The sequence below is a fragment of the Chiloscyllium punctatum genome, chromosome 46, assembly GCF_047496795.1.
Source record: "Chiloscyllium punctatum isolate Juve2018m chromosome 46, sChiPun1.3, whole genome shotgun sequence".
Taxonomy (NCBI): Eukaryota; Metazoa; Chordata; class Chondrichthyes; order Orectolobiformes; family Hemiscylliidae; genus Chiloscyllium; species Chiloscyllium punctatum.
Genome location: NC_092784.1, coordinates 62,205,497 through 62,229,495, shown reverse-complemented (window position 1 = coordinate 62,229,495; position 23,999 = coordinate 62,205,497). Strand labels below are relative to the sequence as shown.

The following is a 23,999-nucleotide window of genomic DNA, read 5'->3' as shown; positions in this document are numbered from 1 at the left end:
CTCAGAACAGGGAAAGGGTCACTTAATCCCAAACATTATGTCTGATTTGTCTCCACAGATGCTGCCCGACCTGCTGAGTTTTTCCAGCAATCTTGATTTTTGTTTCTGGGTGTCATAGAATGAGTTCCCTGATTAGGGCTCTTTATCTGGTCCAGTCAGGGAGCTGTGGCTGATAGGTATAAACAGGAGTGTCAGAGGTTCTGTTCACTATGAGAGCTGGCCCTGACAGAGATGGATCAGTCTCCATGTGTAAATAAAGGGTGACTTGGTGACAGGATACCGGCCTCTGTTCAAGTATTTTAGTAACCTTTGTTGAATACGTACACACTTACATCTCTTATGTATCTCAGTAAATGTGTGGGGAGATAGAATGTGGTCCTCAGGTACACTATTTCAGTGAAACCTGTTAACTGTAATTCTCCTTTAACAGATCGAGAGATAAGCATTGCAGTACTCCCTGAAGTGCTGGAGATTAACAGAACATATCGTCTGGAGTGCATTGGCCCAAGAGTCTATCCAAACAACAAACTCATTCTCACATGGCTGAGAGGGAGTGAGATTGTTCAAAGAAATTTCACAAGTGAACCAGGTCTTCCGGATGAAGATAAAAGGTTTAGAAATGTCTTCAATTTCGTTGCGAGTCGATCAGATGATGGACAGGAGTACACCTGCTTGGCTGAAGTGGACTTGGGCTCGAACACCACAAAGTCAATCACAAACTCTTCTGTCACTCTGCAAACTTATGGTAAGTTCTAATTGCACCAAAAAAAACTTATCTTGTATTATGGTGCAAATATCCAGTAAATGTAAAAGTTTCATTAAGTCAGCCAGAGCATGTGCAAACCATAGTTTGAAAATGAAGGCCTAGAATCATTTTGCAATCACTTTCTTTTTTACCAAGCTGAGTCTTAATAATATAATTCCAAAAGACATTCAAGGCCCATTCTGATTCCTGAGGCTTGAGTTTCAAACTGGGAACATTAAGTAGGGGCAGAAGCTGCTACTGTCTCAATCAGGGAATCCAGAATTGACGTGCTTTGTCATTTCCAATACCTGGGTCATTTCCAGGTCCTAATCTCATGCCACACACTGACATAAAGCACATCAATTCCAGATTCCATAACTGAACCAGTAGCAGCTTCTGCCCCCAGTTAATGTCACTCAGCACCTGGTGATGATGGGAACTGACTGCTGAGCACGATCCTCAAAGGCAATCTGCAGCAATGGGTGAGCGACTGCTTTGCAAAACTGAGAAAGTAGTACAGCAGAAGGGTTAGCAGACTTTTAGTGCAGAGAAGTGGGCAATCAGCCAACACACATGAAAAACCCATTATTAAAAACTGTTCTTCCTCATTGTGGTAACCCCAACAAAGTACACGGGAATCACTAATTAATCTCCTCATGGAGCTTGTTGAGTATAAGTTCTCTTGGTAACAGGCAATGGCCTGCCCAACTGGAACTCAACACCTTATCGTGTAGTGGTAGTGTCCTTACCCCTGGACCTGGCAGCCTAGGTTCTAGACCCACCTGATCGAGAGGTGTGTAATAACATCTCTGAACTGGTTGACTAGAAAAATAGGTTAGTCCCTTCCCTCTCTCCCTACCCACATCTCTCTTTTGATGGTTTGCATTTACCCTATCAGGCTTTGCGTGTAAATATTGAATTGGATGTTTATTCTGGTGATGGCTGGTAATATTTTAAAAAGGCATGGTTATTTTGCTGGTGAGAAGGCCGTTCAGTTGTGGGTAATAGCACTTTGGAGTAAAACAAAGTATTGCCAGAAGGCTCTTGTGATACAGTGGTATTGTCTCTATTTCTGAGCCAGGAGATCTTGTTTCACATCCACCTGTTCCAGAAGGTGTGCAATAACATCGATGAACAGGTTGATTAGAAAATAAGTTTAAAAAAGAAAGTATTACCATTGTACATAATGGGATTTTAATTGTAAACAATTAATTGGCTACACAAGTGAATGTTGGTGGTTGTTAGTAAAACACAAAAAAGTCATAGTGATTTGGGTGGTGGTAACATCACTCAGACGTGCATGATAACACATCTGGGTGTTAAAAAAAAGAATAAATAAATAAATAAAACAAGACCCATCGGGGAGATACAGTTCTTTATTTTCCCCTCCAATTCCATTTTGACTTTGTCTCTTCCTGCTCTCCCTAAATCCCCTCCTGCTCATTTTTGATGGTTCATATTGGCCATAATGGACTTTGCTTGTGAATCTCTAATTGGCTACAGGGATGTTTTTATTGGTGGTGGTTAATAGTTAAAAACAAAACATAAATGTCACAGTGATTTGGTGGTGCGATATCCTTCTGGTTGTGCATAAGAGCATTTCTGGATACAGAAGAAGGAAAAAGGAGATAAAAACAGAACCAGGAGACCTGGTTCAAGTCCCACCTCCACAAGAAGTGAGTCATAATATCTCTGAACAGGTTGATGAAAATAAAAGCAGATGCAGGAGGCCCACTTATAATGCAGTGGGAATAGAACATAGAACGGTACAGCACAGAATAGACCCTTTGGTCCTTGATGTTGTGCTAACCTTTTATCCCACTTTAAGATTAAACTAACCCACATAATCTTTCATTTTACAATCATCCATGGGCTTTTCCAATGTCCCCAATGTATCTGACTCTACTACCAATGCCGACAGTGCATTCCGCGCATCCACCACTCTCTGTGTAAAGAACCAACCTCTGACATCTCCCCTAAATCTTCCTCCAATCACCTCAAAATAATACCCCACATGAAACCCATTTCCACCCTGGGAAAAAGTCTTTTGCTATTCACTCTGTCGATGCCTCTCATCATCTTGTACACCTCTATCAAGTTACCTCTCATCCTTCTTCGTTCCAATGAGAAAAGCCCTAGCTCCCTCTACCTTTCTTCATAAGACAGCCCTCCAGTCCAGGCAGCATCCTGGTAAATCTCCTCTGCACTCTCTCTAAAGCTTCCACATCCTTCCTATAATGAGCTGACCAGAACTGAACACAATATTCCAAGTGTGGTCAATCAGGGCTTTATAGAGCTGCAGCAATACCTCACGGCTCTTAAACTCAATCACCTATTAATGAAAGCCAATACACCATACGCCTTCTTAACAACCATATCAACTTGGGTGGCAGTTTTGAGGGATCTATGGACATGGACCCCAAGATCCCTCTGTTCTTCCATACCGGCTAGAATCCTGCCTTTAACCCTGTAATCTGCTTTCAAATTCGACCTTCCAAAACGAATCACTTCACACTTTTCCAGGCTGAACTCCAAATGCTACTTCTCAGCCCAGCTCTGCATCCTGTCAATGTCCAATTGCAACCTACAACAGCCCTCCAAACTATGCACCACTGCTCCAACCTTCGAGTCATCAGCAAACTTCCTGACCCCCCCTTTCACTTCTTCATCCAAATTATTTATAAAAATCACAAAGAGCAGAGGTCCCAGAACCAATCCCTGCAGCACACCATTGGTCACTGAGCTCCAGGCTAAATACTTTCCAACAACTATCACCCTCTGTCTTCTATGGGCCAGCCAATTCTGTATCCAGACACACAGGTTTCCCTGTGTCCCATGCCTCCTTCCTTTCTGAATGAGCCTTCCATGCGGAAACCTTATCAAATGCCCTGTTAAAATCCATAGACACCACACCCACTGCTCCACCTTCATCAATGTGTTTTGTCATATCCTCAAAGAATTCAATAAGGTTTGTGAGGCATGGCTTGCCCCTCACAAAGCCACGCTGACTATCTCTCATCAAACTATGCTTTTCTAAATAATCATAAATCCTTTCAGACACCTCTCTAATAATTTGACCACGACCGACATTAGACTGTCTGGTCTGTAATTCCCAGGATTATACCTATTTCCTTTCTTGAACAAGGGAATAACATTTACCACTGCTCCTGTGGACAGTGAGGATGCAAAGATCATCGCCAAAGGCGCAGCAATCTCTTCCCTCACTTCCTGTAGTAATCTTAGGGAGATCCTGTTTGGCCCAGTGGTTTTATCTATCTTTATGTTTTTCAAAGTTTTCAGCACATCCTCCTTAACATCAGCCTGTTCGAGCATATCAGCCTGTTTCACACTATCCTCACAAACAACAGGGTCTCTCTCAGGAGTGAATACTGAAGCAAAGTATTCATAAAGGACCTCCCCTACCTCCTCTGACTCCAAACACAAGTTCCCTCCACTATCCCTGATCAGCCCCACTCTCACTCTGGCCATCCTCTTGTTCCTCACATAAATGTAGACTGCCTTGGTGTTATTCTTAATCCTATCTGCTAAAGCTTTTTCATGCCCCCTTCTAGTTCTCCTAAGTCCATTCACCAGTTCCTTCCTGGCTACCTTGAAAACCTCCAGAGCCCTGTCTGATCCTTGCTTCCTCAACCTTGTCAGCTTCCTTCTGCCTCTTGATTTGATGTTCCACATCTCTTGTCATCCAAGGTTCCTTCATCCTACCATCCCTTCCTTGCCTCAGTGGGACAAGCCAATCCAGTTCTATCAGCAAATGCTCCCTAAACAACTTCCACATTTCTGTCACACATTTCCCTTGAGAATCTGTTCCCAATTTAGGCCTCCCAGTTCCTGCATAATAGCAATGTAATTCCCCTTCCCCAATTAAATACTTTCTCAACCACCTGCTCCTACCCCTCTCCCTGAGTACAGTAAAGGTCAGGGAGTTGTGATGACTATCAAAGAAATACTCTCCCACTGAGTGATCTGACACCTGACCTGTTTTATTGCCAAGCACCAAATCCAATATGGCCTCCCCTGTAATTGGCCTATCTACATTTTGAGTCAGGACACACCTGATAAAGTCTGCTCCATCTAAACAATTTGAACCAAGGAGATTCCAATCAATATTAGGGAAGTTGAAGTCACCCATGACAACAACCCTGTTACTTCTGCACCTTTCCAAAATCTGCCTCCAAATCCACTCCTCCTGTCCCTGTTGCTATTGGGGGGTTTGTAGAAACTCCCAATTCAGTCAGTGACTGCTCCTTTCCTGTTTCTGACTTCCACTCATACTGACTCTGCAGACAAACTCTCCTCAACACCCTCTCTTTCTGCAGCTGTGATACTATCCCTGATTAGCAATGCCACTTGCCCACCCCTTTAACCTGCCTCTCTATTCCTTTTGAAATATCTAAACCCTAGAACATCCAGCAACCATTCCTGTCCCTGTGATATCCAAGTCTCCATAATGGCCACAACATTGTAGCTCCAAGTACGAATCCATGGCCTAAGTTCATCATCATAATTCCTGATACTTTTTGTATTAAATTAGACACATGTCAACCCATCACACTGACTGCAACTTTGCCCAATCAACTGTTTATCCTTCCTCACAGACTCTCTGCACACTGTATTTGCCTGTTCACCAGCTACCTCATCCTCTGGTCCGTAACTCCAGTTGTCATCCTTCTGCCAATCTAGTTAAGCCCTCCCCAGAGCTCTAACCAACTTCCTGCCCAGGATACTGATGCCCCTTCAGTTCAGGTGCAACCCGTCCTCCTTGTACAGATCCCACCTTCCCTAGAAGGTATCTCAATGACCCAAATATCTGAAGCCCTCCCTCCTACAGCAGCCCTGCAGGCACATGTTCATCTGCACTCACTCTTCGTTCCTAGCCTCACTAGCCCGTGGCACTGGTAGCAATCCTGAGATTACTACTCTGCTCATCCTGCCTTTTACCTTCCAATCTAACTCCCTATGTTCACTTTTCAGGTCCTCATCCCTTTTCCGAGCTATGTCATTGGTATGGATGTGTACCATGACCTCTAGCTCCTCACCCTCCCCCTCAAGAAGGATGTTCTAGACAGATGCAAGTAAAGATCAGAGTAAAGGTAAATCAGGAGTGCATCAGCCTGTACTGCTCAGAGTGACTGACATACACGAAACTAACATACACGATGGTCAAAGGCCTTAATATTTGAAAAGTAGCGAGAATTAATTTAAATAGAAAATAGGTGAGCTGTTTTGTGGTTTTGAATTGAGGTGCTGGCCTAAACATATTATTCCTGGACGTTAATCCAGAGATCTAGATAATGTTCCCATGACCTAGATTTGAATCCTGCTATAGAATCTGAATCCAACAAAAAGAAATCTGGAATTACCAGCCTAACGATGACCATGAATCCATTGCTGATTGGTGTAAACACTCACCTGGTTCACTAATGTCGTTCAGGGAAGGAAACTGCCATCCTTACCGTGTCTGGCCCAGACCTACAGCAACGTGGTTGATTCTGAACTGCCCTCTGGGCAATTAGGGATGGGTAATAAATGCTGTCCAGCTTGTAATGCCCTTTTCCCGTGAATGAATTGTCAAAAATATCAGACAAATTTACCAATCGCACACCGTGATTGGCATTACCAGTTCCCTCTCAAAGTGCACTATGGCCTCCTGCAGATAACTCCAGTTTTATGACTATGAGTGAATGTGATAAATTCCTGGAGTGGTGTATTATCCAATACCTACACTGTTCAGTTTCCCACTCTGTCTATTAAAACTGAAACACCAGAATTAAAATGTAGCAAATTAAAATGAAGTGAATTTCTTGTCTGAATTACAGCTTTCATGGATCAGCCGAGAATCCTGGACAAAAGACCCAAAGAAGTGAAGCAAGAGGTCACATTAACATGTGAGGTCTCAAATGTCTATCCTGCTGAGAAGATGAGAGTAAGATGGTTTCAGGATGGTGTGGAACTGAACTCAGAAACCACAAGGCCAAATTCCAACACTGTCCGAATAACAGCAGCATTGACACCACAGGAATCTGGTCTGATGGAAATCGTCTGTATGGCCGATTTTGAGAAATATCCATCAATTCCCTCAAAGAATACTAGTGCTTTCATTGAGGTGTATGGTAAGAATTCTGGTTATGGGGGAGTTTAAAATCAGACAATGTTCATCACTGTCAACAATACAACATGTCAGCATTTCCACCACTTTCAGCAATAAAATCCTTTTCATTGAGTGACAAATTGGGAAGCTTGTGGAAATGTTTGTATACTCAGACACTTGGTTGAGTAAAGCATAAACATTGGCTAATTAGTTGGAATGGTCTGTTTCTGTGCCATATATTCTATATGACCCTCTGTCAATGAAAAGCATTCTGAGAAAGTCTTCATGACTCGAGGTATTCCGAGATCCTGAGACAATGTGATTGACATTGTATGCGCTGTTCATAGGTGAGTGTTACTCACACTTAGTATTCCAGGATCACAAGGGAATGTTTAAATGTTTAAACAACCAATGTACCCTAAAAGCTGCAGGGGTGCAAAAACATACACCAATCAGGAATATACTGTGTGGGAAGAAACAGGCAGTAATAAATAAATCTGCATTTAGATAAATACAGGTTTTAGGATTCTACAAACAGAAATGAGCAGAATGAAATTTTGATGAGTTTGGGTCAGGAATGAATGTTGACTAAGATACTGCAGACACTGAAGGAATATGGAAAGATGGTGTTGGGCTTTGTACATCTCCCTGATACAGCAATGAAGCAGGGGTAGAGCAAGAAGCACAAAATACAGCCTGCCTTTGTTTCATCGTTATTAACCCCACACTGAGGGACTACAAGATACAACAATGTTTCTAACAGTATCTTTCTATTATTTTTAGCTTTCTCTTCCCCTGAAATCCAAGTACCAACCAGCCAGGAAGGAAATCTGGTTAATATTACGTGCCATGTGTTAAATGTCTCAGGGGATCTTGAACTCAGACTGAAGAAAGGAAATGACATATTAGTGAATGGATCAAGCAGTACTGGGCTCACTATCTCTCATACAGTAGAAGCTCAAGCTAAGCTGGATGGACAGCAGTATATCTGTGAAGCTGAACTGAAACTTCAAGATCAGTCAATGACGAGCCCTGTTATTAAACAACAGGTTGGAACCCTCCGTGTCCTGTGTAAGTAGCATTATTTTCCTCACAAAACATCAGTGGGATTTTTTTTCAAAATGGAGACAATGAAATCCTCATCCCAACTTTCGTCTTAGTCCGAACCAATTTGAATTGGTCTCCTCACACAGGGACTGCCTTGCAGCAGCTCCTTTCTCACTGAGACCAAAGGGATACAGATCCTGGGGTCAGGACATGTGAGGACACTGTCCATTATTACCCCGGTGCATTGTGCCACAGAGTGCAATCATGGGATTGTGTATTTCCCCTTCAAATATTTTTCCAACTTTCCAGTGAAAGACGCTCGTGCATCTGCTTCCACTACTCATGCTAGAAAACAATCAACTGCTTTCTTTAAAAAAACAATCACATCTCATTTGTTCCTTTTCTAATCACCTTAAATCTGTGTCTCATGATTATCAATCCTTTTGCCACTAAAAACTCCTCTTTATTTGTCTACAATTGGTTCATTATCTTGAACATGACTATCAGAACATTCTCTTGACCTTCACTCTCTGATTGGCACAATCCGAACTTTTCCATTCTTTCCGCATAGGGGAAGCTGCTCATCCCTTGTCCCATTTTAATGACTCTCTTTTACATTATTCACAAGGCTAACACTCCCTTCCTAAAGTGTAACCATGGAGGTGAGTGCCCTTGACTACATCTCACAACATGCGACCCATCATTGTTGGTGGTTGCTAGTAGATGAAGATGACTCTTTTCACCTCCCAGGGAGGTGGTGACCTGGGGAAGGGGTGGGTGGGGAATTGGTGTGGCAGCGCACTGCTTTTGATGTTGTAGCCTGGCTTCCATTTTTTTTAGATTACTTACAGTGTGGAAACAGGCCCTTCGGCCTAACAAGTCCACACCGACCTGCCGAAGCGCTACCCATCCAGATTCATTCAACCCTTCACCTAACACTATGGGCAATTTAGCACAGCCAATTCACCTAACCTGCACATTTTTGGATTGTGGAAGGAAACCGCAGGACCCGGAGAAAACCCGCGCAGACAATGTGCAAACTCCACACAGAGAGTCGCCTGAGGTGGGAATTGAACCCAGGTCTCTGGCGCTTTGAGGCAGCAGTGCTAACCACTGCGCCACCGTGCTGCCCAATACAAGACTGGAGATGCTCGATACCGTTCTGGATGCTCCTCCCCCACTTTTGATGGTCTTTGACCATTGACTTCCACTTTGTCCTGGAGCAGGTAAAGGATGGTGACAAACTTCATGGTACAACCAAAGCAGAAAAGGACCCTGCATATGCTTCCCAGTTGACAGTGTCAAAGGCCTTTGTAGGTTTGAAGGCAGCCAAGTCCAGGGGAGGTTTTTGTCTCTGCATTTCGCCTGCAGCTGTCGCACGGTGAAAATCACGTCCATTGTGGCCCTCCGTGGCTGAAAACCACACTGTGACTCCGGGAGGAGTTCCTCAGCCACAGGGAGGAAATACTTGTGGAGGACCTTGGCATCAATAGCAGGGAGATTCCCCTGTAGTTACCACATTTGGACTTGTTCCCTTTTTGAAAGTGGTCAGAACTACGGCATCTCAGAGCTGTCCTGGGATGCTCTCCTCATTCCAGATAAGGTAGACAAAGGTGTGGAAATTCAACAGTAGATCTTTGCCTCCGCACTTCAATATCTTAGTGGGTGTACTGTCTTCTCTAACTGTCTGAGTGTTCTTAAGATTGCGGACTGTCTTCTCTATTTCATGCAGAGCTGGAGTATTGCTGAGCCCATGGTGTGTAGAATGCTGTAGAATGCATTTAAGAATGCTCAGATCAATGCCAGAGCCCTGCTTGAGGTCTCTGATGGTTTCTTTATCTTTGATAAGAGTCACTCTGTCCTTGGCCAGCAGTGGAGTGTGGCCTTGGCTGTTTGGTCTGTATGTCGTCTTGACAACACAGAAGAAACCCATCACACCATAGCTGTCGGCCATTTGTTGGATCTCCAGTGTTTCTCCACCCGTTTTTTATGATTAGATTAGATTACTTACAGTGTGGAAACAGGCCCTTCGGCCCAACAAGTCCACACCGCCCCGCCGAAGCGTAACCCACCCATACCCCTACATCTACATTTACCCCTTACCTAACACTATGGGCAATTTAGCATGGCCAATTCACCTGGCCTGCACATCTTTGGACTGTGGGAGGAAACCGGAGCACCCGGAGGAAACCCACGCAGACACGGGGAGAACGTGCAAACTCCACACAGTCAGTCGCCTGAGGCGGGAATTGAACCCGGGTCTCAGGCGCTGTGAGGCAGCAGTTTATGTTGTGGGTTTGGTTTTGTTGCTCAGCCTTCAGTCGCCTGTAAACCTGCCTTTCCATTTTTGAGGATACAGTTTTTGTTTTACACTCAGAAATGCCATGCGCTTCCAGCTTGGTAGTTCCTTAATCTCCAGATCATTCTCATCAAACCAGTCTTGGTGTTTCCTGGTGGATTGACTGACTGGCATTTTACAGGCAGTGATAATGGTAGTCTTAAGGATGGATTAGAGAATGTTGGGATCCCGTGACACGGTATCGCTGAGAGTCACTAGGTTTGTGGAGTCGAGTTGATTGTATGAGGCTATTTTCTCCCAGTCTTTAAGTGCCTCAATGTTGAACTGTTTTTGGCATTGCTTCTGTTGTCTCCTCTGCTGCAGGTCTGGAAGTATGTTGATCCTGGCTCGGATCAGGTGGTGGTCCACCCAGCAGTCGCTGGCTGTGGTCATGGCAAGTGTGATCCTAACATCTTTTTGATCCCTCATCTGACAATGACATAGTCAAGGAGGCATCAGTGTTTCCAGTGGGGGTGTTGCCACATTGTCCTGTATTTGTCCCTTTGGTGGAACAGTGTGTTGATGATGAGGAGGTTGTGTTCACAGGATTTGATCAGGAAAAGGGTGCCTTTGGAGTTTTGCATCTCTGCTCCCCCTTTCCTGATCACATTGTCCCAGAGCTCTGCACTTTTGCCGACTCTGGCACTGAGGTCACCAAGGATGATAAGTTTCTCCACTGCAGGGACCCATGAGAGAGATTGGTCAAGGTTGGAGTAGAATTTCTCCTTGTTCTCATCTGCTGCTTTGAGATTTAGTGTATATGCACTGCCTATCCTGACATACTAATTCCCACCAAGGGGGAGTCAAAGTGTCATGAGGCATTAATTTATTCTGAAGGAGGAGCCTTTCAGTTCGTGCACCAGTTCATTTTTGATGGTGAAGCCGACTCCAGGATGGGAACTTTTCTTCAGCCTTGCCTTTCCAGGAGAAGGTGTAGTCACTACCTTTCTCCCTGAGCTGTCCTTCCCCTGCCTACCAGGTTTCACTCAGGGTGGTGATGTCAGGAACATAGCTCCTGTGTTCCTGAGCAATGATGGTGGTGTGGTGTTCTGGTCGATCACTGTCCGTAAGGGTCCTGACATTCCAAGACCTGAACATCATCCTGACGGTGTGGAAGGTGCCTGTGCAAGAACTCTCTTCATGTGGGAAAACTGTTGCATTCTGATTACCACATTGGCTTAGCAGCACAAGTTCTTGGTGCTGAGGTGAGGGACGTCCAAGGCAACTGTAATTTTATTGAAATTATGTAATTTAAAAGAAGTTCTGGGTTTTACATATCAAAGAACAGAAACCAGCATATCTCATTCTAAAAGATCAAAAGATTTAATCTAAAACTGTTTAATGTATCACATCTCTGTGACACTGGCTATAAATTCTGTGATCAAGATCTTATTCTCCACAACCACCTGATAAAGGAACTACGCTCCGATAGCTAGTGCTTCCAAATAAACCCGTTGGACTATAACCTGGTGTTGTGTGATTTTTAACCTTGTCCACCCAGTCCCACACCAGCACCTCCAAGTCATGTATTCCATTTCGCACAGTGATGGAGCCCGCAACACGATGAAGGGTATCTTCAATGTGAAAACAGCATTTTGTCTCCACGAGGACTGTGTGGTGATCACTCCTACTGTCTTGGATAGACTGATCTGCAGCTGGTAAATTGGTGGGGATGAGGTCAAGTTTGCTTGTCGCTCTCATTGGTTTTCTCTTGACCTTCCACAGACCCAGTCTAGTGAACAGCTCAGTCAGTGGTGATGCTGCCAAATCACTCCAGGCAATTGAAGTGTCCCACCCAGAGTACATTCTGCATCCGGCTAACCTCAGTGCTTCCTCTAAAAGATGTCCAAGATGGAGGAGTACAAATTCAGAACAGGAGGGGATTATGGTCATCAGCAGGAGGTTTCCTTGTCCATGTTTGACCAAATGTCATGTCACTTTCTGGCGTCCAGAGTCAATGTTGGAACCTCCCAGGACAACTTGTTGCCAATTGTGTACCACTGTGCCACTGCCTCTGTCACCCATCTGCCTACTTCAGCCCTTATAGATGACCTTGACATTGTCCTCCTTACAGTTTACAATGCTTCCACATTTTGTGACATGAACGCATTTTGGAATTGTCCCTTACACAAGATCTAGAACATTTACAACAATACAATTAGAGGTAATAATACCACACCATGGGGAACTCTACCACAAGCCTTCTTGCTTGAAAAGTACTCAGTAACTGTTACTCTCCGTTTCATGTCACTCAGCCAAGTTTGTATCCTCATTGGTATAGTCCCTTTTATTCCATGATCTATCACTTTCCTCAAACATCTGTTGCGTGGTACATCAAACACCTTTTGGAAGCCTGTACACCTATTCAACAGCTTTGTCCGCATCAACTATTTCTATTAGAGTCTTTAAACTACTCTTTAAACTAAGTTACTTAGACATACTTTCCCTTTATTTTATTGTTGATATTATCGTGTCAACATTGTCTGACCAGACCAAAGGGCTGCTCTCCCCTTAGAGAGAGATGACTCATGGTGATATACCTTGAGGATCACCATGCTCCTGATGAGGGGAGATTCTGAAAAGGAGAGTCTTTCATCGTAACCAAAGCTGGCGATGGGAATTGAATCCAGACTGTTGGTATCACACTGCTTCACAAACCAACCATCCAGCCAACTGAGCTAAAGTGACCCTCTTAAAAAGAACCAAGCAGATTCTTCCACATCTACAAAGTATTTCCATGTGATGATTAATTATTTTATCAGCAATTGTTTCGCATTGCCAAAGTTTAACTGATGAGTGTATAATTGCTGGTTCAATCTTTACAACCTTTTTGAAGAAGTCATGATTTAGAAATGCCGGTGTTGGACTGTGGTGTACAAAGTTAAAAATCACACAACACCAGGTTATAGTCCAACAGATTTAATTGGAAGCATACTAGCTTTCGGAGCGACGCTCCTTCATCAGGTAATAGCGGAGGGCTCGATCCTAACACACAGAATTTATAGCAAAAATTTACAGTATGATGTAACTGAAATTATACATTGAAAAACTGATTGTCTGTTAAGCCTTTCATCTGTTAGAATACCGTGATAGTTTCACTTCTTTCATGTATAAATCACAAAACCTTTTTTTAAAAAGTTGCATTCTCAGGTTAGCTGTTAACAATGGTGATAGCTAGACAATATGTTGAAGGTGTTGGCCCCCTGTGTTCTCTGTGTATGCCATGATGTTTAGATTGATTCTAATCAAAAAATGAGATAACAGAATTTTACATGAATTCATGCAGTTTTTGAGCTCAGAGTTCGACATGAATGCATGCAGTTTTTCAGCAAAGTTCAATGTAATCCTGCAAGTACAAATTCACCGCATAAAATATATGTGTGTATGTGGGTCTTTGTCTGTCTGTGTGTATCTGCCTGGGTTGGGGATTGTGAGTGTGAGAGAGTGTATGTGTGTGTGTGTGTGTAGTGAGTGTAGAGTGTCTTAAGTCTGTGAGGGGGTGCATGTGTGAGTGTGGGAGTGTGTGTGTCTGTAAGGGTGTGTGTGGGTGTCTGTGTGCGCATCTGTATGTATGTGTGTATAGGAGTGCTTGTGTGTGTGTAGGAGATCTGTGTGTGTGTGTATAGTGCAATGGTGGTCACCTGTAGTGTGACATGAACCCAAGGTCCCGGTTGAGGCCCTCCCTATGGGTACTGAACTTAGTTATCAGCCTCTGCTCAGCCACTTTTCGCTGCTGCCTGTGCCGAAGTCTGTGTTGGAGGATGGTCACCCGAAGGTCTGAGGCTGAATGCCCTGGACCACTGAAGTGTTCCCCAACTGGGAGGGAACCCTCCTGTCTATTGATTGTTGTGCGGTGCCCATTCATCCGTTGTCGTAGCCTTTGCTCGGTTTCCCCAATGTACCATGCCCCAGGGCATTCTTGCCTGCAACGTATAAGATAGACAATGTTAGCCGAGTCACATGAGTACCTGCCCTGTACAAGGTGGGAGGTGTCCCCACGCCTAATGGTGGTATCTATGTCCACACTCTGACACGTCTTGCAGCACCTACCGTGACAGGATTGTATGGAGTTGTCCTGAGAGCCGGGCAGCTTGCTATGAACAACCTCTGTTTGAGGTTTGGCGGTTGCTTAAAGGCAACTAGTGGAGGTGTGGGAAGGTCTTGGTGAGGTGCTCATCCTCATTGATAATGTGTTGCAGGTCACGAAGAACATGGCATAGTTTTTCAGCCCCTGGGAAATACTGAACATCGAAGGGTACCCTGTCGGTTGCAGCACGTGTCTGTCTCCTGAGGAGGTCATTACAGTTCCTTGCTGTGGCACGTCAGAACTGGTGGTCAATGAGTTGGGCTTCGTACCCCGTTCTTGTGAGGGCATCCCTGAGTACTTCCAGGTGTCCATCACGTTCCTCCTCATCTGAGTAGATCCGGTGTATGTGTAGGGCTTGTCCATAGGGGATGGCTATTTTAATATGTTTTGGGTGGGAGCTGGAGAAGTGTAGCATTGTGGGTTTGTCTGTGGGTTTGCAGTAGAGTGTGGTGCTGAGGTGTCCGTCCTTGATGGAGACGCATGTGTCCAAGAATGAGACAGACAGTCGAGAGTAGTCCACGGTGAGTTTGATGGTGGGATGAAACTTGTTGATGTCACTGTGTAGTTTTATCAGTGACTCCTCACCATGGGTCCAGAGGAAGAAAATGTCCTCAAAGTACCTGGTGTATAATGTTGGTTGGAGATCCTGCATAGAGAAGAAGTCTTGTTCGAACCTGTGCATAAAAATGTTGGCATATTGGGGTGCAACTTTGTTCCCCATGGTTGTTCCATGTGTCTGGATGAAGAATTGGTTGTCAAAGGTGAAGACGTTGTGATCGAGGATAAAGCGGATCAGTCCACAAATCTGTTTCTCACTTTGCTTTTTAACATCACTTCTGAACCTTCTGTATTGTACTTGGTTCGCAACTGCAATTAGTACCTGACACATGTCATAAACACACTGAATATCCATCTCCTTTGATATCAAGGGAGCTCTGCATTTGTTTGTCTCCCTTTTCCCATTTGTGGGAATTTACCTTGACTGTGCCCAGACCATTTCTTCTCCGAAGACAGCTCTTTTCTTATTGGTCTGGACACTTATGGCTGGAGAAAATTCTCCTGAACACAGTCTAGGAATGCTTTCCCTTTGCTGCTCTTTATATTACCCCTATCTCAGGTCATATCCCAGTAATTAAAAGCCTATTATAATTATTCTATGAGGAGAGCTCCTCATGAAAATGTATTGGCCATTTTTTTCCCTCAATTACTCAGGATCCCAACAGAAACCCAAAATAATTATGAAATTTCTCAAAAGCAGCTCTCAGAATGTTGTTTCGTTCAGTGCATTCATGAAAAGTTATTCCACTTTTATTTATTTATTTAGCCTGGTGCTGTTAGATACTGACACTGGGTTTTAAAATAGAAACCAATTTTATTCTAAACATTAAAATCTGGAGAGCACCAGAAAGAAGTAGCAGAAGAATTTGAAAAATATTTGAACTTTTCAGGATCACAATCATCATAATTTAGTTCAGTATCATAATTTAATTTTTGATTGGAATGAACTTTACAGATGCACCAGCAAAAGCAGAGATCTTTAAAGCTCAAGAAAACTGGATTGAAGGGGAATCACAGAATTTAACATGTCATGGGCAAGGAAACCCAGATCCCCAAAGGGTCTGGATAAAAGATGGGAAAATGGAAAGCAGAGAGATACTCTACATCCCATCTGTTCAAATGCAGCATGGGGGACTGTACGTGTGCATGGTCAAAAATGAGCACGGATCTAAAACCTCATCTCTAAATGCAACTATTTTGTGTGAGTATCAGAATCCAGGAAATTGAATCTTTGATTCTACTTTTATTCTGGGCACTGTGAACATTGTGCGATATTCTTAGACCATGAGTTCCAGTAGCTGTAAACCTGAATTAATATTAACACAATGACTGCATTTCACTGTGAACATACCTCATAATAACAGATGACTGTAAGTACTCCCAGGCTGTAACACGACTGCAGAGATTCACCTGTTCTGAAATGATTGTTGGAAGATAGATGACAGCATGGTATGTGGGAGGTCTGGACATCCTGTTAATTGAAGCCATGTTGGGAGCTGTATCAGTGATCCTGTGGGTCTGCCTGCCTATTTTCATCTTTTTCTTCTCTTTTCCAGATAAACCACGAGACACAATCATGACCATATCGGTAAATAGCAAAACCATGTCAGGCGTTCCAGTAGAAACTACTAAAGGTGATGAAATTACAATAAGCTGTAAGTCCAATGGAAGACCCTCACCTACATTAGAGTGGGTAAATCCCAGTAATGGCAGCAACATTGAGATTGGTCCGTCTGGATTTCTGCACATTCCGTACGCAACCTCAGAGCATCGAGGAATTTATAAATGTAGAGCTACCAATCAATATGGAGTTGATGAGAAGGAAGTGGACCTCAGGGTCAAAGGTCAGAATCTAATATTTCTATTGTCATGACTAGTTTGAGCTCCTGTTTTACTGCACCCTTCCTGACAATGGGACAAATGGATAAACTGTTGCCTGCCTCTAACAATGCTGCTGTGTAACTGGCCCCTGGTACATTGGGTACGGGTGGTTCAGAGTGAGAATCTCTTGCATGTATTCCTCTTTGTGTCCTCCTGCTCTGTGTTTGCCCCACCTGCCTGGGGAATAACCCCAAGGTAGGAGGAGGAGGACTGTGAATCCACGCATTACGACTCCATGGAGCAGAGTTTTGGCAGATCAGTGAGTACAGCACATGTCTCTGGGCTTCACTTCTCATTGTGATGGGAGCAACAGGGAAAAACAGTGAAAAAGTACAAGCTGGAGGTACTGCAAACACAGCAGCTCAAATCAGTGTCTCGGGGAAAATACAAATGAATATTAGGGTTGGAAACTTAAAGAAAGACAGGAGATTTCATCATGCTAATCGCAATGTAAGAGTCAGAGAATAATTAAGATTTCTGGAAATTCTGAACCACCTTAAAAGAAATCACATGTGTGGAACATTACATTAAATTTATTTACCAGTGTGAAATTCCTCCGGAATGTAAATAGGGAACTGACAGTGAGTTTAGGGCAGACTGCCAAGGAGTGGGGTGTGATGTGGGAAGAATGAAAGAAGGTGAAGAATACAAGCAGGAAAACAGCCATGAAAGAGCTGAATAAAACACACGGGACATTCCATCGGAAAATACCCTTTGTTTATAATCCACAGATTTTGGAGATCCTCGGGCATATTGCAATCAATATATTTCCCTGGACTGTTAATGATTTGTGTATCTTTTCTTTCTTTGTTTTCATAGGTTTAAGATGGATAAAACTAGTCGTGGCGGTGATAGCAGCAGTATTGTTGATAATTGCACTGATGGCCTTGTACTGGAAATACAGTGCCCATAAAAGAGGACATTATAATGTACAGAATGCAAAACCCAACAACAATCTACAGATCCCCAATGGGCATGAACACCAGCAGAATGTTCCTTTAAAGAATCTTGTCCCATATCATGGTGAAACAATTACAAATGGATTGAACCAATGATAAAGATGTTACATGCCCTGACTTTACAAAATTTTCCAGTGGTCCTGTTGTACATGTAGTTACTGACGGGTGCCACTCATTGCCACTAGACAACTAGTTACTGACAATCCTTTCTATATTTTTGACAATTATTGAATTACTGTGGTAAAACTTTTAATTTGATCTTCACAAACAGGTCCTGTTGTACATGTAGTTACTGACGGGTGCCACTCATTGCCACTAGACAACTAGTTACTGACAATCCTTTCTATATTTTTGGCAATTATTGAATTACTGTGGTAAAACTTTTAATTTGATCTTCACAAACAGTAGATAGTCACCTGAACTATGGCATTTAGAAAGGCTCATCTCTGTTAACTTCAGAGCTCCGTAAACATAACTATTTTCTCACGAGCTGACATGAAGACTGCGCTATGTTGATTTGGTTGTATATTGTTTTTTATGATGTACATTGTACAAAATGATAAAATGGGAACTACCTTTGAGACATCATTAATTTAAAAATTCCATCCATGTGCTTCAATGACACCATGCTTTTGATCTTCTCTGTCTTAAACCTTAATACAACCAATAATTAGGGACCATTGTGTAAGAATAAGGGATTTCATATTTAAGATGCAGATGGGCATGGAATATTTCTCAAGGATCATGAATCTTTGGAATTTATTATGCCTGAAAGGGGTAAATACAGGGTTCAGATTTTTGGGATTCAAGGATTATGCAGCTGTCGCCAGGTGTACCCTCAAGCCTGAACTCTGTGCTGTTCTTGTTCATCCTGAATTTCTCCACCTTGTTGTTAGTGGTTGTGCTTACAACTACATAAACTCGACAGACCCATGGAAGCTGTGATTTGCACCAATGCAGCCAGACTCTCTGATTAACTGCTGTATTCAGAATTTGGCCAAAGCAGGAGATTCTCAGTAAGATGGTGGAAGTGATTTCCTTTAGTTAAAAATCACACAGCACCACGTTATAGTCCGACAGGTTTGTTTGCAAGTACAAGATTTTGGAGCACTGCTCCTTTCTCAGGTAGCTAGTGGAGTAGGATCATATGACACAGTTTATCGCAAAACATCATAGTGTCATACACTGATGCAATATATTGAATAAACCTAGATCACTGTTAAGCCTTTCATCTTGGAGAATGGATTGCAGGTTTCAATTCGTTAATATCTAAATCCCAGAATTTCTTTCAAGTTACACTCCCAAAATAATTCAAGGTTGTATAAAAAAACGTGACATCATAAGGTGTGAGGTTAGAGTCTGTATGTATTTCAATCTTGAGCCTGACTGGTTATATTTCCAAAGTAGGAATTTGTAAAATGTCACATGGATTATAAAAAACATTGACTGCCTACATAATGTGTGCTTTTTGAATAATATGGAATGTATCTGCAAATGCAATTCTGCAAATTTTGGAAATAGAACCAGTCTGACTCAAGATTGGAATGCATACAGACTCTAACCTCACACCTTTAATGTATTGTCTGAGCTGAGATGTCACCTTTTTCTTTATAAAACCTTAATTTATCTCGGGAATGTGACCTGAAAGAAGTTACCTGATGAAGAAGCAGCGCTCTGAAAGCTAGTATTTCCAAATAAGCCTGTTGGACTATAATCTGGTGTTGTTTGATTTTTAGCTTTTCGTCAGAGTATTCAGGGAAAATTATTTCACCTTTTATCTTGTGTTTTATTTAGCCTGTTTGATACTAACAGTGCTTTTAAAATAAAAGCCAGTTTTATTCTAAACATTGAAATCTGGAGAGCACTGGAAAGAATTTGCTGAAGAATTTAAAGAATATTTGAACTTTGAGTCGTTCAGTATCATGATTTAGTTTTTGACTGGAATGAACTTAACAGAACGTAAAAGCAGAGATCTTTAAAGTTCAAGGGGAAATCACAGAATTTAACATGTCATTGGCAAGAAATCAGAGAGTCTGGATCAAAGATTAAAAAATGAAAAGTGGAAAGATACTCTCTGACCCATCTGTTCAAATGCAGCGTGGGGCATGTGCATGGTCAAAAATGAGCACTGATCTAAAACCTCGTCTCTAAATGCAACTATTTTGTGTGAGCAACAGATTACAGGAAATTGAATCTTTGAATCTACCTATAATCTGACCACTGGGAACACTGTGTAATACCCTTAGACCATCAGATCCAGTTGCTGTAATGCTGAATTAAAATTTTCAAACCCTGTGGCTGTAATGTGAATTAACACAATGACTGCATTGCACTGTGACTGTACAAAATAACAGATAGAGTCATAGAGTCAAAGATATGGACAGCATGGAAACAGACCCTTCGGTCCAACTCGTCCATGCCGACCCAGATATCCCAACCCAATCTAGTCCCACCTGCCAACACCCAGCCCATATCCCTCCAAACCCTTCCTATTCATATACCCATCCAAATGCCTCTTAAATGTTGCAATTGTACCAGCCTTCACCATATCCTCTGGCAGCTCGTTCCATTCACGTACCACCCTCTGCGTGAAAAAGTTGCACCTTAGGTTTCTTTTATATCTTTCCCCTCTCACCCTAAACCTATGCCCTCAATTTGTGTTGCAGATGTTTCGTCCCCTGTCTAGGGGACATCCTCAGTGCTTGGGAGCCTCCTGTGAAGCGCTTCTGTGATCTTTCCTCTGGCATTTGTAATGGTTTGAATCTGCCACTTCCGGTTATCAGTCCAGCTGTCTGTTGCAGTGGTCAGTATATTGGGTCCAGGTCGATGTGCTTATTGATTGAATCTGTAGATGAGTGGACCCAATATACCGACCACTTGCAATGGACAGCTGGAACTGACAACTTTGAGCCAGTTCTGTATCCAAATGGCTAGTCCTCCCTGTATTCCATGAAATCTAACCTTTCTAATCAATCTCCCATGGGGAACCTTGTCGAATGCCTTATTGAAGTCCATATAGATCACATCTACCACTCTGCCCTCATCAATCTTCTTTCTTACTTCTTCAAAAATACAATCAAGTTTGTGAGACATGATTTCCCACGCACAAAGCCATGTTGACTATCCCTAATCAGTCCTTGCCTTTCCAAATACATGTACATCCTGTCCCTCAGGATTCTCTCCAACAACTTGCCCACCACTGAGGTCAGGCCCACCGGTCTATAGTTCCCTGGCTTGTCTTTACTGTCCTTCTTAAACAGTGGCACCACGTTTGCCAACCTCCAGTCTTCCGGCACTTCACCTGTGACTATCGATGATACAAATATCTTAGCAAGAAGCCCAGTATTCACTTCTCTAGCTTCCCACAGAGTTCTCGGGTACACCTGATCAGGTCCTGGGGATTAATCCACCTTAAACCGTTTCAAGGCATCCAGCAATTCCTCCTCTGTAATCTGGACATTTTGCAAGATGTCACCATCTATTTCCCTACAGTCTATATCTTCCATATCCTTTTCCACAGTAAATACTGATACAAAATATTCATATAGTTTCTCCCCCATTTTCTGTGGCTCTACACAAAGGCCGCCTTGCTGATCTTTGAGGGGCCCTATTCTCTCCCTAGTTACCCTTTTGTCCTTAATATATTTGTAAAAACCCTTTGGATTCTCCTTAATTCTATTTGCCAAAGCTATCTCATGTTCCCTTTTTGCCCTCCTGATTTCCCTCTTTAGTATACTCCTACTGCCTTTATAGTCTTCTAAGGATTCACTCGATCTATCCTGTCTATACCTGACATATGCTTCCTTCTTTTTCTGAACCAAACCCTCAATTTCTTTAGTCATCCAGCATTCCCTATACCTACCAGCCTTCCTTTTCACCCTGACAGGAATATACTTTCTCTGGATTCTTGTTATCTCATTTCTGAAGGCTTCCCATCTTCCACCCATCTCTTTACCTGCGAACATTTGCCTCCAATCAGCTTTCGAAAGTTCTTGCCTAATACCGTCAAAATTGGCCTTTTTCCAATTGAGAACTTCAACTTTTAGATCTGGTCTATCCTTTTCCATCACTATTGTAAAACGAATAGAATTGTGGTCGCTGGCCCCAAAGTGCTACACCACTGACACCTCAGTCTGCCTTATTTCCCAAGAGTAGGTCAAGTTTTGCACCTTCTCTAGTAGGTACATCCACATACTGAATCAGAAAATTGTCTTGAACTCACGTAAGAAATTCCTCTCCATCTAAATCTTTAACACTATGGCAGTCCCAGTTGATGTTTGGGAAGTTAAAATCCCCTACCATAACTACTCTATTATTCTTACAGATAGCTGAGATCTCCTTATAAGTTTGTTTCTCAATTTCCCTCTGATTATTAGGGGTCTATAATAAAATCCCAATAAGGTGATCATCCCTTTCTTATTTCTTAGTTCCACCCAAATAACTTCCCTAGATGTATTTCCGGGAATTCCTCCCTTAGCACAGCTGTAATGCTATCAAAAATGGCACTCCCCCTCCTCTCTTGCCTCCCTTTCTATCCTTCCTGTAGTATTTGTATCCTGGAACATTAAGCTGCCAGTCCTGCCCATCCCTGAGCCATGTTTCCGTAATTGCTATGATATCCCAGTCCCATGTTCCTAACCATGCCCTGAGTTCATCTGCCTTTCCTGTTAGGTCCCTTGCATTGAAATAAATGCAGTTTAATTTATTAGTCCTACCTTGTCCCTGCCTGCCCTGACTGTTTGACTCACTTCTGTTCTCAATTATACAGACTCAGATTGATCTCTTTCCTCACTATCTCCCTTGGTCCCACCCCCACCACCTTACTAGTTTAATTCCTCCCAAGCAGTTCGAGCAAATTTCCCTGCCAGTATATTAGTCCCTTTCCAATTTAGGTGCAATCCGTCCTTCTTGTACAGGTCACTTCTACCCCAAAAGAGATTCCAATGATCCAAAAATGTGAATCTTTCTCCCATACACCAGCTCCTCATCTGCTCTATCTTCCTATTCCTGCCCTCACTAGCTCGTAGCACTGGGAGTAATCCAGATATTACTACCCTTGAGGACCTCCTTTTTAAATTTCTGCCTAACTCCCTGTAATCTCTCTTCAGAATCTCAACCTTTTCGCTTCCTATATCGTTGGTTCCAATGTGGACAATGACCTCTTGCTGGCCCTTCTCCCTGGTCAGAACATTCTGCACCCTTTGTGAGACATCCTTGATCCTGGCACCAGGGAATCAACACACCATTCTGCTTTTTCTCTGCTGGCCACAGAAACGTCTGTCCGTACCTCTGACTACAGAATCCCCTAACACAATTGATCTCTTGGAAGCTGACATACCCCTTGTTGCATTAGTGCCAGTCTCAATACCAGAAACTTGGCTGTTCGTGCTACGTTCCCCTGAGAATCCATCACCCCCTACATTTTCCAAAAAGCATACCTGTTTGAAATGGGTATATCCACAAAAGACTCCTGCCCTAGGTGCCTACCTCTCTTACCCTTCCTGGAGTTAACCCATCTATGTGACTGTATCTGAGACATCCCTCCTTCCTATAACTGCCATCCATCACATACTGTTGCTGTTGCAAATTCCTCATCGCTTCTATCTGTCTCTCCAACCGATCCACTTGATCTGATAAGATTCGCATCCAACAGCATTTATGGCAGATATAATCCGCAGTAACCCTTAAACTCTCTTTAAACTCCCACATCTGACAAGACGTACGTATCACTGCAAAGGCCATTTTTGCTCCTTCACAATCTACAGACCCAGAAAATAACATTGTCTTATTCCTCTACAAAACACTGCCCCAGGTTAAATTAATAGCTATGGCTTATATTTGAAGTTTAATCAAGAGATTTATCTCCAAAAACATATAATCAAGGAAGAACCCATTGTACTCACAAATACAGCCTTTCTCTTGGACAGACTTAAAACAACAATTAACTTATGTGATTCTGTGCTGTGAACTTCACCCAAACCGGTTCCTCCAAGATTAGTTGTGAAATTCACTGTTTGTTAATTTTCCCAGATGCACTCCGATGTCCAGCAACACATGAATTCAAAAACAGAAAAGGCAGTAACTGTGCAGGTTTTCTCTCTCTCTCTCTGCCCCCCACCTCCCCCCCCCCACCCCACACCCGCACTGTCCTCACCATGTGAGCAGGTTCAAGGCTGTAACACGACTGCGGAGCTTCACCTGTTCTGAAATGACTGTTGGAAGATAGATGCCAGCACAATATCTGGCTAAGTTTGGACATCCTGTTAAGTGGAGCC

The 23,999-nt window shown here is 42.9% G+C and overlaps 1 protein-coding gene across 2 annotated transcripts in view; it reads left to right on the top strand.

Moving 5' to 3' along the window:
• The window catches only part of LOC140468208 (intercellular adhesion molecule 5-like), a 45,278-nt gene extending 25,259 nt beyond the window's left edge, over positions 1 to 20,019 (top strand). Inside the window, exons 3-8 of one of the 2 annotated variants that reach the window (XM_072564448.1) lie at positions 431 to 745; positions 6,583 to 6,876; positions 7,638 to 7,925; positions 15,840 to 16,085; positions 16,441 to 16,728; positions 17,585 to 20,019. In XM_072564448.1, coding sequence (XP_072420549.1) covers positions 431 to 745; positions 6,583 to 6,876; positions 7,638 to 7,925; positions 15,840 to 16,085; positions 16,441 to 16,728; positions 17,585 to 17,820 — 1,667 coding nt within the window. In that variant the 3' untranslated portion in view covers positions 17,821 to 20,019. The remainder of the gene's footprint in view (positions 1 to 430; positions 746 to 6,582; positions 6,877 to 7,637; positions 7,926 to 15,839; positions 16,086 to 16,440; positions 16,729 to 17,584) is intronic. The other variant, XM_072564449.1, reaches the window with a different exon arrangement.
• The last annotated feature ends 3,980 nt before the right edge of the window (positions 20,020 to 23,999 follow it).